The sequence below is a fragment of the Penaeus vannamei genome, chromosome 20 (assembly GCF_042767895.1).
Source record: "Penaeus vannamei isolate JL-2024 chromosome 20, ASM4276789v1, whole genome shotgun sequence".
Taxonomy (NCBI): Eukaryota; Metazoa; Arthropoda; class Malacostraca; order Decapoda; family Penaeidae; genus Penaeus; species Penaeus vannamei.
The window spans coordinates 3,152,386-3,167,385 of record NC_091568.1 but is presented as its reverse complement, the minus strand read 5'-3'; the positions used below and the strand labels follow the sequence as shown (position 1 = coordinate 3,167,385).

Genomic DNA, 15,000 nt, shown 5'->3' with positions numbered 1-15,000 from the left:
CCTATCTTTTTGCAAGTCATATCTAATCCTCTGTGTTATAAAATGAGAATTATAAAAACTTGGTTTCCAAAACCAGAAAAAAAAACAAAAAGCAAAGCACATTAACTTTACAAGTCTAGACACTATCATACCTTCATAAACTTCAGTGAAATTTATGAATGGTACAAACCATCAAATAGAAAAATTAAATCAAGGTATATCTACAACTCACATGCAACAAGTTACATAGTGGAAACAGGAAAACAAATCATCTGTCATTGGCCAACAAAGTAGGAATAAAGGCACATTCAACTTTAGTAACTTTACTCACTAAAAGTTTTAGGCTTTGAAGGTCTTAACAAAACTAGGTTTAACTGTCCAGTTGTCCAGAACATTAGTTCTCAATTCTTTCCACGCTTGGTAGTAACTACTTGCAAGAGCTTTTATTGTGCCATAATCATGATTTGTAAAGTCTACTTGATTGCTGATGTTGGACTGATCATCATTGTGAGCAATGTCTTTGATCTTCAAGAGGAGAGACTTGCAACATACACTGACCCAACTTTTGGGTGTCCCAATTGCTTTCTTGGTTATGCCATGCTTCCTCCCATTTGTTGCAACTTCATGCTTGCCTTGGTGGGTTGAAGTGTTGCTCCAGATGAGGCATGTGGGGGATGGCATTACCTTGCTAGGATTTGGGGACAAACAGGTAACACTGTCTCTGGAGAAAGGAAAACCAATGCTCGAAGAGAGCAAATGTGGAGTAACGACTCTGAAACCTTCTGGGAGCTGAACATTTTTCAATTTGTTTTCAAATCTACTAAATAGAGCTCTGAGCATAGCTTCCTGGCTGTATGGACACTTACCAATGGTTATGGTTTCAAAGTACACTGGACTTTTAAGGAAAAGCATGAGGAGAGCTCCTTGCACTCCTAAAACAGTCCATTTGAAGATCTTGTCACTGCAAGACATGGAAAGAGTGGGATCTCCTCTTCCTGGTTTTGTGCGTAAAGCACCGGTGACATGATAATCAGCCCCAGGCAATCTTGGGTCTTCCTGTTCACCTCCCACAGTCTTTGCTCCTGTTCTGTGAATATCTTGATTGGCCGGATGGTCTGATTTATTGATTGTTACAGGATTTTTCTTGCTTTTTCCATTAGACTTTTCAGTGACAGCCAACAAACAGCTCTCAGATGGTGACCCCTCCTCACATTTGCTCTGATGGATATATGTTACAGCAGTACTAGTAGAAGTAATGCTGTTTTTCTTCAACTTTTTGGCTGGCTGTTCAAATTCATTGCTGTCTTCGTGGGCCTCAATCAGTGAGTCTGGATCCTGCTCAAAAGTAACAGGATGTGTATCACAAACATCTTTTTGAGTAATCTGTGTATTATGATGTTGTGTAAAAGACGTTTTCAGGCAGTCACCATAGTATTCATCCCATTCCTGCTTTGGGAATATAGATGCATCGCCACAGGGAGTGTGACTAACATAAAAGTGAAAGGTCACTCCTTCCCTAATAACATATTTCCCTTTTTCCTCTTGGAACAGGCTCTCTTGGCCTTTCACTGCTCTATCAACCTGTTCTATAAGATAGAGTACAAAAGCTCTCCTGGCCACTACCTCTGCATGACTGTCATGAAGGATGTCTCCTGCTCCCGACAGTTGTGAAGCTCCAATGCATTTTGAACCTGTTCCTAAAGACACAACATGCATATTGCCTTTTTCCAGCTGCAAGATGCAAGCCAGCAAGGTCCACTCTGTGTGTTCCTTTGGCTTTCCTGTCTTTCCTAAACTTATAAATTTGGAATTGCTGAGTTGTGCAACTCGATCGGCAAACTCTTCATTGTATGTATCAGTCATCTTGAACAATATTTCAAATCCAATGTATATAAACAATCTAATAAAAAAAATTAAAATAAAACAAAGCATCAAAGAACATGAAGTCAATCTTTCTTCTGGAACTCCACCACATCCACACCTGTTATCTTTATTGACTCAATCTACCATTTAGTGCAAAAGCTGATCAGAATAATCATCATTCATTTCAGAATCATCATCTTCTTCTTCATCATCATCATTATCATCATCATCGTATTCATCGTCATTGTCATCTTCTTCATCTTCACTGTACTGTTCCGTGGCACTCTTCCCTATGGGCACTATATCACTCCCTTTCTGCTGGATGGCCAACATCTGCTCTTGGTACACCTGCTCCTGATCCTGGCCAGAGAAATTGGGGAGAAAGATTAACAAGAGTTTCTTTTTTTATTTTCCTGTGAGAAAATAGTATAGGAGGAGGAGGAGGAGGAGGAGGAGGAGGAGGAGGAGGAGGAGGAGGAGGAGGAGGAGGAGGAGGAGGAGGAGGAGGAGGAGCAGGAGGAGGAGGAGGAGGAGGAGGAGAGGGGAGGGGAGGGGAGGGGGGGAGAAAGTGGAGGGGGAAGGGGAGAAGGAGGAGAAAGCAAAAGGGGGTAGAGGAGGAGGAGGAGGTAGAGGAGAAAGAGTAGGAGGCGGAAGGGAAAGGGGTAGGGAGGGAAAAGGCAATGGGGAGGAGGAAGGGTAGGAAAGGGAGAAGGGCGAAGGGGAGGAGAAGGAAGGGTAGGAGTATAGACAAAAAATGGTCTTGGGAAGAATGCAAGGAGGAAAGAATTTTATAAGATAAGAATGGGGAACGGGAGTGACAGGCAGGAGGAAAGGGTGGGGTGGGGGGGGGGGGATTGATGGCCAAAGGTATGAGTGGAGGAAAATACCTCATCTAAAATGCTCAGACACCAAGGCCTTTCTTCAGAGAACCATTAGGCCTTCGAGAAAGAAAGAAAGAAAGAAAGAAAGAAGAAGAAAAAAAAAAAAAAAAAACAGATTCCAGTGACAGCATTCTTACCTTCAGTTCCTGAGCTAGATCAACTGGCTTGTCCACCTGGAACCAAGCTGGGTCAACAAGCCTAGGAGTCAGTGTTGGGAACAGAGGGGGTTGAGCCATAGTGCCAGCACAGTAGGAAGGTCTCCCTTTTGGTTCTGTTTTTTCAATGGATAGCGGAAGGATCCCAGGCGTATTTCTGGCTTATACCGAGACCAGAAAGCTCTGCAATATCCTCTGCTGTGAGATCGAAGTCCAGTTGGATATTCTCTGTTATGTGGCTGGTGTTGGTAGATTTGGGTAACACACCTGTGGTGGAAATTTATTGCTAACAAATTGCCCAATTACCTCTGACAAACGCTTTATTTTACAACGAGCATAAATACTTCAGCTAATAGAGATGACACACCTTCCTTTCAAAAAACCTGTTCTATATATTCACAATACAACAAAATCACACAAGCTACTCACTGACACCCTGCTGGGTAGCCCAACGCAACAGGACTTGGGCAGGAGATCGAGACAACCTGCTTGCTATACAGAGCACCTTGGAATCCTGCAGGAGCGGGCTCACCTCTACAGTTGTCCCTAGGGAGGAGTAAGCCTGCAGGTGAATGCTCTTCAGATCACAAAACTTTTTCAGGTCCTTCTGAAGGTAATGTGGATGATATTCAACCTACAAGGAAAAAAACACATGGACTTAATCAATAATGGAATATCTTTGTAAAAACATATGTATATATGTATATGTATACATATGTATATATGTATATATATACATATATATATGTATAATAAGTATACATGTGTATATGTATACATATGTATATATATACATATACATGTGTATGTGAATGTATGTGTGTATGCATGTGTGTGCGTGCTTGCGTGCGTGTTCGTGCGTGCGTGTGTGCATGTGTGTGTGTGCGTGTGTGTGTTTCAGTGTGTACATATGTTTATGTCTGTATTTGTTTATATTTGTGTGTTTGTGTATGTGTGAAAATGAATGTGTGCGTGTGAGTGTGTGTAGATGTGTGTGTGTGTGGGTGCGTGTGTGGGTGCGGGTGTGGGTGCAGGTGCGAGTGTGGGTGGGTGGTTGGGTGCTTTCATGCAGCTATATGAAATCATGCGTGTGCATGTTTGTACATATGAATGAATAGTTTTATAAGAACAAACAAATACATACAACCTTGCAACATTTCCCATAAATAAGCTCCATACCTGATTTACATGCGGCACAATTGTTGCAGTTTTGAGTAAGTCCTCAAGGTGGCCAACTGTGTAGTTTGAGACTCCAATAGCACGTACTTTTCCACTCTTGTAGATGCTCTCTAAGGCCTTCCAACTCTGCCCTCGCAGATATTGGTTCTGGGCATCCTCTGACTGCAACAGGAAAATGTATTTTTTCTCTCTTTCCTTCTTCTTTTCTTTATTATTATATTTTCTAATACATATTCTGAGGTTGCAATCAACCTGTTTTTAACTTCTGATAACAAATATGATAAATATCTAAGATATAATAGATGTCATACGGTCACTAACCTTTAGTTTCTGCACTCCAGGCCAGTGGATAAGGTAAAGGTCGAGGTAGGTCAGCTGCAGGTTACTTAGACTCCACTCAAATGCTTGTAAGCTTTTTTCAAACCCGTGATCTTGAGGACCTGCCGAGAAAAAGTTTACTAAAGTAGGCATCCCATTATTTCCCTACAACATTTACCCCATGATGCTGGAAAAAGTGCTCGCTGTAATAATGTTTTGTGAAATATCTATGCACAGAGATGGGTCCACAAGTGATAGCCATATAGGAGTCAATTTGTAGCCCTTATGACCTAAACTGATTTGACCTTTCCTTGAGTTTGCAGGAAAAATGTTTTTTCAAATTAATGCTATCAATATTGATGCTGTTTTTACTGTTATAAACATTATAAGTATTATAATGTTATTGACATTACTAAAAACAATAACAGATAAAAAAGGGTAAACTGGTGAGATAGGTAGTATTCATAATTGGCTTATTGTTGATTTAGTACTGCCATAGCCATCTCTGTGTAAAGACAATCAATAAACTAAAATCACAGTGGTCATGACATGTACATACATACAATCCCCAGTGGCAATGGGTTAAATCATACATACAATTATTAAAGGACTTATGACATATATGTAAGAGCTAAATCTCAATTAATCTCAACTACATTTTCACAGGAAACATATTCATAAAAACTAAAAATTATGATGCATTTCATGATTCCACTTAAAATTAAAATGGCCTTATGGTCTCCCCGTATACTAAAGCATCTGTCCTTCATAAAGAGCAGCCCTTAAAATATGAAGTATCTGAGACAAATATGAAAAAAATATACTGAAGATAATGAACCAAACTTTGTTCCACCAAAAAACAGAATGGCAATACCAGTGTTGTCAACATTCTGTGTATGATTTGTGTGATGATTTCCTTACAAGTGTGACTTGGTTAACCATGATCTCAAGATGTGTGTATGTAAGTATGTATGTAAGTATGTATGTATGTATGTATGTATGTATGTATGTATGTATGTATGTATGTGTATATGTATATACCAAAAGCTTATCCTAAACCTTCAAATGTGATGAAGAAAAAGCAGGAAAACCATCCTCAGATTTTATTAGTAATACTAGTACACTCATTCCTGAATTACTCAAACTTAGTTTAGAACCTGAAAATATAAACTGCCATAGCTCATAAGCTGTCTACCAAATCATGGCAAATCATGCCTGAGACAGAAGGTATTACAAAACGGCTCAATGGAAGTAAAGTATTTCTGTAATGATTATAAAACATTGTTGTCAATAGTAATGAACTTAATTTAGTGCAGTGTTCATTATTCCTGTAATCATGTAGAACCTTCACAATGAAAATTGAGTAACTACTTTTCATTCACTATTTTGTGCCACTTCTGCAATTGTCATGTGTAATAGAGAGCAGGTATTGTTGTCTAGAAGCTTGTTAGCTATCCTTTATTTTATCCTCTTAAAATCAATTCTCTGTATAATTACTATAACAGAGATCACATTCAAGAGTCTTTATAGATCCAAGAATACTGACAATCGCTATAGAATATATAATGAAGAGGTGCTTTGTATCTATCCTTTACTTTGGTCTGTTGACAATTCATCCCCATTTAAAATAAACATAAAAGTTCTTTGAGCTTTTACATATCCTAGAATACTGGAAATTTTTTAAAAAGTTACCATTTTCCTGATCTTATATAAGAAAATGTCATAGCAACAGAACAAAACAAAAATTCATCTTTCAGTTCTAATTTCTGATTACAATTTACAACAGTACACATATTCTAGGTACTCACATACAAAGGCCATACAAATAGCTATTAATAAGTTATAGAATAAAACTATAAGTGAAAATCATTCGTGCAAAAAGACTTAAATATTCAATCATATTGGCTGTGAATGCACAATTCATATAACAGACCTGAAGGTGAAATGCACGAGGATTTCAAAACTGTGGTATCATTTTCAATAAATCTAGTTTGTGCATTGTGGGATTTTTTACCATAGTATCAGTACAGTAGCATTTTACCATTCAAATACAACAATGCAATTACTTGAACTTATTTCATGCATAAATTCTACATTAAGAGTAACAAATGAGGCAAATAAATTACAAAAATATTATTTGTATTATAAATATAGATATATCTTTCAACCTGTTTCATATACCCAATATAAATATCATCTTTATAATGTTTTCTTAATATTGTCTTTCTTTTGAACATTAATAGAGAAAAGGAGAGAGGAAAGAAGAGGAGTAGGAGGGAGGGAGGAGAAAGAGGAGGAGGAGGAGAAAGAGGAGGAGGAGGAGGATTGCAAGGATTACAAAGAGGAAGAGGAGGATTGTGAGGAGGAGGAGAGAAAAAAGATAAGGAGAAAAAAAAGGAAGGGAAAAAGACTACAAAGCCAGATATAAATACTATGATATCACTCTTGAATTGCACTATTCTGCACAACAACTCCTACACATCTTTAGATATGAACAAGAATAAGCTACCCTACATTACACAACCACACACTAAGCAAGCAGTTAACAATCTGCTAAGATATTACACAATGTGGGCTAAAGCTGCCTCAGCTAGAGGTTGACCTGTCCTAAATCATTTTCCAGACTCTCCGAGCCATCCCCTAAATCTAAAGACCTAATTCCCTCTGCTCTACTTGGTTTGAGCAATTTATACAGCAGAAGAAGACAGTATTGCAAACAATTCATAATTCTTATATGTAGTCACATACAAAATTAAGAGCAAGGTGATTTTATATCTTTAAACTTCTATTAAGGAATTCCACTTTCAATATCAGGTTAAAAAAATTAATAAAAGTTATTAAAATCAAGGTTTGTTGAAAATGGAACAGTAGAAAAATTATTATGAAGAAAATATGGAACTTTTCTAAATGACTGGTACATTATGGCACATTGAACAGAAATTACAGGAGTGTAAAGCCCTGTTGACTAAATGACCCAGATTATCATTATTACAAATACCAAAATAAAAGAGAAATGGTAACAAAAGACCATTTTAAACTGAAAATCACAAAAACATTTATCTGTGATCACTCTGCTAATCATTTTGCTATACTTGTTTTCATTATATTACCATAGGCTTATTCTGATTAATCAAAATCAACAAAAATAATAGAGTATATCACTCTATGCATTATCCTTCAGAGTTGCACGATACTTCTCAATGAGTGCTTTTCTCTCTCCTGGTTTTGTGCTAAAGTACTCTTTTTGTTGTTCTGAGTATCTCTCTTTCACTGTGATGATGTCTCTAAAAGTCCAGTCTTGCCAGTGGTCATTGTAGCGCTTCAGCAGTTCAACCAACTCTTTGTCACTATGCAGGATGTCTCTGGTAAATGGAGATCAAGAAAGAAATTAATGAAAAAGGAATTGCATAACACCACATCTATGATAGTATTTTCAAATACATCCTTTTTTCAAATAAATCTAATGGGCATGGAAGTAATACTTCAGTATCTTTTCTAAGAACCTCATTTAGACTCTTTTGGACTTGATAAATCCATCTTTATTCCCTTTTCTTCAGAAAAAAAAAAAAAACACACTGGAGAACCAGTAAAAATAAATAACAGGATTCTTTAAGGGCTGTGCAAAAATCTAAGATAGCTGTTACTAAGGTTAAAAGTCAATATCATAAAAAATCAATATCATGGATAATCAAAACACTAAATATAAAATCAGTAACATGAATGATACATCTGCATAAATCTTCCAGCAAAACAATTCTTATAAACACTTAAAATCACTACCTGCTAAGTCTCCAGAAATATCATCCATGATTTGATACAGAAAATTAAGAACAGACTACTCACTTGGGCTGTTGTGGCTTCAGCTCAGGACAAACAAACTGTGGAAATATGACCACACTGCGCAGCGCAAACCAACCACCATAACGGGGGTGGAGACACACACCAAACACCTTCTTGCTGGCGTCAAATGGATCAGACTTGAGGTCCTTCCGCTGATAATAGTGCACAGCTCCTGACACATGGCCCGCGGTTTGCATAAGGACCTTAGGGCGTCGGTTTGGAGATAGCTCAAAGTCATGCATAATGATGACCTTTTCTGCAGGGAATACCTCCTTGATTGTAGAGAAGCAGTGCACCATGCACTGGTCAAGTGGGTCTTGTGAGGACCTCTGACAGTCCAACTCTACCACAAATGGCAAGAAGGCTTTCTCAAACATGCTGGGTGTACTAATCACCACAAACGCCACTGTGTCTTCTTGATAAGGCAAACGAAAAGATTCAGCAACTTGTTTGTTGTACCAGCCGACCTTAAAGGGATGGAATTCGAATCCACGAGGGACGAGTTCTGATTCTAATTTATGTGACATTTCTGCAAGCTCAACAAGAGAGATATTTCTGATCTCTTTTGTTTCCTCCATGACTGCTTAATTTTACTTTCTTCAGCGTTAGATGAAAATACAATATATATCAGTTTCTTTCATAAATTCTCACCCTTTAATGAATCTGAAAGGAAGGTAGAAATCCTTGTAGTTGTAATGGAGCAATGAATCACCCTTACATGAAACTCCTTTTTGTTTATATAAGTAATGCACAATAGACCATAGGATAAAAATACAAACTTCTTCTAGTAAACATATTTATGTTTTTTTTTTTTTTTCTTTTTTTTTTCTTTTTTTTGAAAAGAAATAAAACAGCAATTTGAAAGATGTCCATCATGCACATTACTTACACCACAACGACAATCTTCCCAAAAAATGTTAAAATCAAACATTCTGTAATGGCGAATGGGAAAGACAGCACACACATCAAATAATGTATGGGTATGTATCATATCTTCACATGATCAAATCAATTCACTTCTTTAAGCATCTAAATAAATTATCTACAAAAGAGTCAGCCATGCATTGAAGTTGAATTGACAAAAATAATACTAATAATAAGATAAAATAAAGAACACACATTGTTTTGCAATTCTTTCCAAAAAGAAGTATGTTGACATCGTTTCATCTTTACACTCTTCCACATTTCACACATACAGAAGACCATAGGAAGCAATCTAAATCACTTTCACTTCTTTCAATTTCTGCTTGTATATAATTACAAAAATAAATCAATTAATCAATGTGTTTTCCAGCCTAAAAGATTTTCTCTCTTCTGGGAAAAAGTAGACTACTTAAAAATCACCCTGTGCCCAATGGACCATTATTGATAACCAATCAGAGACACCACCAGGGGAGAGATCTTACAACTAGAGGATAGAATGAACCTCTGTGAGCTGTAGTCCAACCAACATATATTCAATCAGTGTTGTTAAGGGATCCATCTTGGGAAATGCCTACTTTTCTCTACTCACTTCATCGTAAAAAAAAATATTGGTTGGGGATAAGTCATTGATTGTTTTTGCTGCATTGTATAGAGTATGTAATTGCGTTTTGTCTCGTATATAATTTTAAACTCATTCCCTATTAGGGGGAGGGGCGCCCTCCAAGAAGCCCCCCCCCCCAAAAAAAAATCTATTTTTTTGTACTTGGTTAGGAACACTCAACTTTCATAATTTTTATGTGATTGAAACGCACAATGTTGCTTTCGCTAGAGCATCATAACCCTGAGACCACATAAATAGCCAATTTTTTATTTTCCTTTTTTGGGGGGCAAGGGACTTGTTGATAAAGACTATTATTTTTGGTCATTTTTTTAAACTTTACATGATCTATATTTTTTATTTATCTCAAAATTCAAAAATCAGCTATTTATATGGGTTCGGATGCTCTAGTGAAAAAAACAAACTGCATCTGAATTGCACAAAAATTATGAAAGTTGGGTGTTCCTAACACTGTGTAAAAACAGAACAAAGATATGGCATTCTATATTTTGGACACTTGCCAAAGTTCGTTATCTCTGTTATTTTTCACCAAATCTAATACAGACATATATCAATAAAAAGCTTAATTAGTGTACCTTGATTACCAAGTCAATCAGAATCATCATTCTCAGTAGGAACGCTATTCTGTAAAGGTATGTCTTGTCGATTTCTGTTTGTTGTATATAAAAGTAGATATTTCTGTCTGAAACGTTTAATACATGCATTGAACCATAGATACAACTAATCTAAACCAAATATAAAGTCCTAGAATGAATACAACATGGCGGTTCAATTTTGAGAATTTTAAAGGCATATGTATTTAATACATGGAATTCAAGATTTACCAAAGTAGTTGAATTTTTCCCAAAACACACGCACATAAAGTTTTAAATTTAATCATCCTCATTTAGTAAGCCTACATCGACTTTCATATGTAAAGGAATAAAATAAATTAGTTATCCCTACCAAACCATTTTTACCGTTTGCAAGGAGAAATGAGAGTAGAATTCTTGTTTTGTCATTTACACCCGAAAGGCCCCACCACATTTTAAAGCACTTTCAGTACCAGTATACAGGTTTGCTATTAATCCATATCATAAGATGTTATAATCACTATTTTTTCATGTAAAAGACTATCAAATCATTTGGGAATTTCCTTTTGTGGTCAATTTATTCATTCAAAAAATTCAAGTAGTTGTTCTAGGTCAATATACAAAGTACGGGAAAGAAAAGTTGAAATGCAACTGTAAACAAATATGGAATGTTAAATATCTACATAAATATGCTTATTTCTCTGATGTTGAAAAAAATTCCCACTTGTCTATAATAGCTGTAATAGTATATTTCATCCCCATCATCTTTTCCCCATTGATAAGAGGTGTAACCAAGCCATATAAAATTATAAAACAAAGGGGATATTATCAACAAAACCATTGATTTAATAAAACAATTTGTTTAACATAATAAATAAACCAATCTCTTTGGATTCCATGTCTTTATTGGGAATAATATAAATATTCCACTTAATATACTGAGAAAAATAACACTAAACCAGAAAGCCCCCCAAAAGAAAATCATAGTATATTAGGAAGAGAAGAATCTGAGAAAGCACTGGCAGGAAAACTATCATACTGCTGAGAAAAATAACAAAGAGGCGGAAGGTTAAATTTTCCATACATTCAATGCTCTTCACTGCTGAATACAAAACTGATTGGGCAATGAGATTTAAGAGATACTTTAAGCCTACTTTAAGGAACTGTTTCTCTTCAACAACTGCACCTACAGCCAAACAAGCAATCAACTGCTTAGCAAGCACAACTTAGAGTAGGGAAGACTATGCACAACATGATGGGACCTCATCCCAATCAAAGGGGTGGTCAACCATTAGGTAATAGGAAGGCAACCATCATAAGTGGATTATGGTCCTTGAAAATACAAGACAGCAAATTTCCCAGTCAATACATCTATCCCTGATAACTCAATAAAGTGTCACCATACCTTTATTGGATAAACATTAGACTACTTTGTTTTCGTAACAAATCAAAAAAAGGTAAAAACAGTTCACATACTAACACATAGTATCATAATATTGAATTGTGTTTATTCAATTACTTATTCACATAATAATAGTATATACCTTGAGAAAGTATGAAAATCATCATGCAAAATGTAAAATGAATATCAATGTAGAAATATATTTTACTCACTCAGTTTTGAAGTAATAAAAATATCCTTTCTTTCCAGGCCAAATTCAGGTAAAAGCTGCTTGAGGGAGTCACCTATTTCAGTTTCATTCCGGTACACTGCCGCTGTATCTGAGAAGTACACAGAACTTCAAATTTCTCGATGAGCAGAAATACAGACAATAAGATTTAAAATTTTCTACAGGAAAAAGGGAATAGACTTAAAATGTAATACGTTTCACTCACATCTCATTTTACTGTTTTTGTTTTGCCTATTTCTTTTAGAACAATAAAAATCTTATTGCTTATGTTATTCTATTACTTCTATACAACTGACAATCAAGAGCTTTCCAGCATAAATTTCCACAGGTGCAGCACAGACCTACTACTAATGATCAGTGATGCTGCCTGCCACTGTTTTCAAGTCTTTTCACAGACTAATGAATGGATAAATGTTGATGCTCCTACTCCTGTGAGGATAATTCCATGCTCAAGTTCCTATTTCAGCAAACCGTGACCAATGGCACAGTTTGTACTACAGAAAATTTAATATTATAAAAAAAAAAATAGAATGACACACATAACAAAAATTCTATTAATTATAATTATCATTCCACTGCCTAGGGAAATGATATGAAGCCTGTTTAAGGAAAACTGTCTATTACTATCTGGATACAGCATATAAAATGACAAATGTAAACTTTAGAAAATGGGGGAAAAAAGATGATTATACAGAAAAAGAGACAATAAAAGGCAAAGAGTTTTGACACCTCCCATGAAAGTTTGTGCCTGCAAACTACAGACCCATAAAAGTGGCCACTTAAGTTAGCCTAATGCCGAGATCTTGAGTCACATGCGGTCAGCAGAGTATCCAGATCCAAGGGGTTAACAATTATGTCAGTTTTCCTGTACCCTCAGATCCGAAATATTCCAAATGATTTATTCTAAACCATAATGTCCTCACTGATACTAATAAAAATAAAATTAAAAGAAACTTCAAGAAAACCATACTCTCAGCAACACACAGCAAAGAATAAGGGAAAAGTTATACTGTTCTCTGGAATTCAGACATGCCCAATAATTTTTCTGAGATCTCTGTTAGTCAGTTGAGGAATTTATCAAATAAGTGACAGAAAGATCAAACAGGCACATACCAAAAGCTCTGTATCCTGCTTGCAGTGCTGCCTTTATCACAGAATAGATTAGGCTTTTCCCACGTGTCTTGTACGTCCCAACTGTAAAAAAAAAAGAAAATCAAATAAATAAGTAAGTAATGAAATCACAGCTCTTCCAAAGATTTTCACAGCCTATGCAATGCTGAATTACTCTTTGCCAGACTAAATTCAACAACATAAAGTATACATACCACATGGAAAGCTGTTACACACAGCATGGATGTTAATAATATGGCAAATCAAACTTTACTTTGGAATATAAGCATCACAAGTAAAAATTCCTTCAGATATACCTTGGAATATTTATCTGGAATCCAACCTGAAGGATTTCTCCATTAATTTGACTGTTTACATACATTTGCTTTGTAAGTATGGAAGTTTTTGACATCTCAAAAGTCTGGATTACTTAGAATTTGAAAATTTATATACACAGACTAATCAATGCACATATATGCACAGTAGTATATTAGCAAACTATCACATGTATAAGATAAACTGGGGTGACTTTAGATACTGTTTGAATATTCATGTACTAAATATGCTAAATCTTAAAAGTATCAAAGGAAGTGCTATGTTGACTAATATTCTGTGACACATCAACAAAATAGATATACACTGATAATCAAAATCTAAAATCACACTATCTAGAATCCTACTGCCTATTCTAGAATAAACTGAATGCTTTTATCTGAACAGGAACAACATTTCCATGTTATTGGCAAAACACGACTCTTATTTCATTCTACAATTATAAAACTTACGTCCAACCAGTGGCATACAAACACCACTAGCAAGGGTTGTTACCTGCTGCATAACAATCTGAAAAGTAAGAAAACAAATAAAACCAAGAAATCATATGCCGGTGCAGGTCATATTCACAAGGATAAGTAACTAATGTGTCTATCCCTCTTTTGTGCACATGGACAAATACTGAATTAGGTTATGCTTTTTGCGACTTCTCCACTGGATTAGATATCTTATTCATCATAGGTCAGTTCTCTCTTGACAAGACAAAACACAAATAATTTGTTTTCTTGTAAAGCACAAGCTCCTGAACAAGTTTTCTTGTTCCATCAGGGAAACAAGTAAAATCTTTTCATGATAATGCTTCCCCTCTTTTTAAAATCTTTTGTAAACCAAATAAACTTTTGTTACGTATAAAATCTTTTAATCATTTTTTTTTTTTTTTTTTGAAGGATCCTCAAAAAAGGGTCTTCATATTTTTTTCATTTTTTCTTTTGGTGCACAGGAGCAAGGAAGTAAATGACAAATCAAGTAGTTGAGAAGGCAAATAATAAATTAACCCATTAATGCCTGGTTAAAACTTTGGCTAGTTGCCATTAACGCAGTACTGTACCGAGGTCCTTTGGTGGTTTGCAGGGAACATTAGGCACCTAAAAGCTTTATGTTGTAATGTCTTTTTTTTATTATTATTTTATGTGAAGCTTTATCTTCACAGGCACTATTACCTAAATGTTTCACCACAGAAACAATGCCGCTACTATTGGAAAAAACAAGCTCCGTTTGATGAGCCAACAACGCAAGAATGGTCGTTATGTGATGCCATAAGCTACATGATCCACAACAGCCATGGCATATGCATACATATGCCATGGCTGTAACTTTGGAGGGATATCTTGGTGGCTGAGGGGAGCCAATGATACTACCTAAAGCGTGTTTTTTTTCTCGGGTATCTCCGGCCTTTCCAGGGTGTGATTAAAAACTGTAATTCTCTTTAAGAAATTATCAATATGTATAAAGTCAAACGTTATATCAGAGATTTAATGAACACCAGAGTTAATTATACCAAAAGCAAAACAAGAAACGGCTAATTTGAAACTGAGGATTTATACTTGCATCGACGGCCCATCAGACTAGCATTAATAAATTTGAATCCATAAATTG

The 15,000-nt window shown here is 35.8% G+C and overlaps 3 protein-coding genes across 6 annotated transcripts in view; all 3 read right to left on the bottom strand.

Annotated features, from left to right (window-relative positions):
• Adat1 (Adenosine deaminase, tRNA-specific 1) overlaps window positions 1–1,911 on the bottom strand; it is a 1,962-nt gene extending 51 nt beyond the window's left edge. The window contains exon 1 of the mRNA XM_070134702.1: window positions 1–1,911. This exon is cut by the window's left edge and continues 51 nt beyond it. Within this exon, the coding sequence (XP_069990803.1) occupies window positions 319–1,911 (1,593 nt within the window). The 3' untranslated portion in view covers window positions 1–318.
• The window catches only part of LOC113828509 (anaphase-promoting complex subunit 15B), a 3,048-nt gene extending 51 nt beyond the window's left edge, over window positions 1–2,997 (bottom strand). Inside the window, exons 1-2 of the mRNA XM_070134703.1 lie at window positions 2,861–2,997; window positions 1–2,202 (exon numbers count right to left, since the gene is read on the bottom strand). The exon at window positions 1–2,202 is cut by the window's left edge and continues 51 nt beyond it. Of these exons, the coding sequence (XP_069990804.1) occupies window positions 1,990–2,202; window positions 2,861–2,959 (312 nt within the window). The 5' untranslated portion in view covers window positions 2,960–2,997 and the 3' untranslated portion in view covers window positions 1–1,989. The remainder of the gene's footprint in view (window positions 2,203–2,860) is intronic.
• A 5-nt stretch (window positions 2,998–3,002) lies between these two features.
• The window catches only part of LOC113828469 (glyoxal reductase), a 38,271-nt gene continuing 26,273 nt past the window's right edge, over window positions 3,003–15,000 (bottom strand). For 3 of the 4 annotated variants that reach the window (XM_070134701.1, XM_070134696.1, XM_070134700.1), the window contains 7 exons: window positions 13,900–13,914; window positions 13,075–13,155; window positions 11,945–12,052; window positions 4,379–4,497; window positions 4,058–4,219; window positions 3,308–3,512; window positions 3,003–3,145 (listed from right to left, as the gene is read on the bottom strand). In XM_070134701.1, the coding sequence (XP_069990802.1) occupies window positions 3,003–3,145; window positions 3,308–3,512; window positions 4,058–4,219; window positions 4,379–4,497; window positions 11,945–12,052; window positions 13,075–13,155; window positions 13,900–13,914 (833 nt within the window). Of the gene's footprint in view, window positions 3,146–3,307; window positions 3,513–4,057; window positions 4,220–4,378; window positions 4,498–11,944; window positions 12,053–13,074; window positions 13,156–13,856; window positions 13,915–15,000 lie in introns of all 4 variants that reach the window. The other variant, XM_070134697.1, reaches the window with a different exon arrangement.